General features: G+C 35.6%; 1 protein-coding gene across 1 annotated transcript in view; it reads left to right on the top strand.

Moving 5' to 3' along the window:
- Positions 1–1,443, top strand: part of LOC106460219 (homeobox protein Meis2-like) — a gene marked incomplete at its 5' end in the record, with an annotated part of 78,594 nt that overhangs the window by 46,123 nt on the left and 31,028 nt on the right. Inside the window, one exon of the mRNA XM_013919903.2 lies at positions 220–296. Coding sequence (XP_013775357.1) covers positions 220–296 — 77 coding nt within the window. The remainder of the gene's footprint in view (positions 1–219; positions 297–1,443) is intronic.

Here is a 1,443-nt window from a genome sequence, read left to right as displayed (position 1 = left end):
CCGATTTTAAAATCGGACTGTACTGTATAACAATTCTCCTTGTTTAGTTAGTTGTCCAACCTGCTTCGCTTGGGATTTCAGATTAGATTGTGTTTAAAAGGTGAAATTGGTTACAATTGTATGTATAACAAATCGTTATTGATCAATTAACAGTACACAATAGTTGTATTATCTGTCAATATCAGATAAAGAAATCTGTATTATTCTTTGTGATTTTAGCATCCTTACCCATCTGAAGACCAGAAGAAACAACTGGCTCAGGATACTGGATTGACAATTCTGCAGGTTAATAACTGGTAAGTACATGGAATTTAGGTGTAGAATTATTGTTTTGTGAAATCAAATCCCGAGAACTGAAAACGTCTTCGTTAATTTAAAACAACGGATTTACCAATTTGCCGATGATTTAATGATATTTGCTAATAGCTCCCCAGTAGCACAGCGGCAAGTCGGAAGACTTATAACGCTGAAAACCGGGTTTCGATACTCTTGTTTGGCACAGCACAGTAGCCCTTTATGTAACTTTGCGCTTAACAACAAACAAACTAGTTTTGATATGATTTCTTAAAAATCAGAAACACGTTTCTGACATTCATGTTGTCCGAATAATAATATCTCGTGTGTCATATTTTGTGTTTCAATAATAAAAAAATTAAAAAAAACAGCTGAAAAATATGTGAAAATGTTTATACTAATGATGCTATTCTGTTATTATAACTTGAGATTGAATGTTTATTTATTATTTTATATAGTCGTGGCCGTTAAAAATTGAATTATATATTTACATGTTTCCAAGATATTACCTTAAATTTTATTTGTTTTGGAACGTGTAACTGCTTGATAGGAAGGTTAATCATGCGACATCTTGATATATTCATATTTCCTTCATCAGAGATGTGGCGTAGATAAAGGTTAAAAAAGCGTCTTCTTCATTAAAGCAATACCTTGATGTTCAGTAGAGGAAGGTTAATCATAGCGATACTATGGGAGATCCATGTTTCGTTCGTAAGAACAATATTGTAAAGTCCTACGTACAGGAAGATTAATCATAGCGATACTATGGGAGATTCATGTTTCGTTCGTAAGAACAATATTGTAAAGTCCTACGTACAGGAAGATTAATCATAGCGATACTGTGGGAGATTCATGTTTCGTTCGTAAGAACAATATTGTGAAGTCCTACGTACAGGAAGATTAATCATAGCGATACGATGGGAGATTCATGTTTCTTTCGTAAGAACAATATTGTAAAGTCCTACGTACAGGAAGATTAATCATAGCGATACTATGGGAGATTCATGTTTCGTTCGGGCCTGGCATGGCCTAGTTGTTAGGGCGCTCGACTCGCAATCTGCGGGTCGCGGGTTCGAATCCCAGTCACACCAACCATGCTCGCAGTTTCAGCCGTGGGGGCGTTATAATGTGACGGTCAATCCAACTATT

The sequence above is a fragment of the Limulus polyphemus genome, unplaced genomic scaffold, assembly GCF_000517525.1.
Source record: "Limulus polyphemus unplaced genomic scaffold, Limulus_polyphemus-2.1.2 Scaffold730, whole genome shotgun sequence".
In the NCBI taxonomy this organism is placed as follows: domain Eukaryota; kingdom Metazoa; phylum Arthropoda; class Merostomata; order Xiphosura; family Limulidae; genus Limulus; species Limulus polyphemus.
The sequence above is the reverse complement of the archived record's forward strand: the minus strand, read 5'-3'. Positions and strand labels throughout refer to the sequence as shown.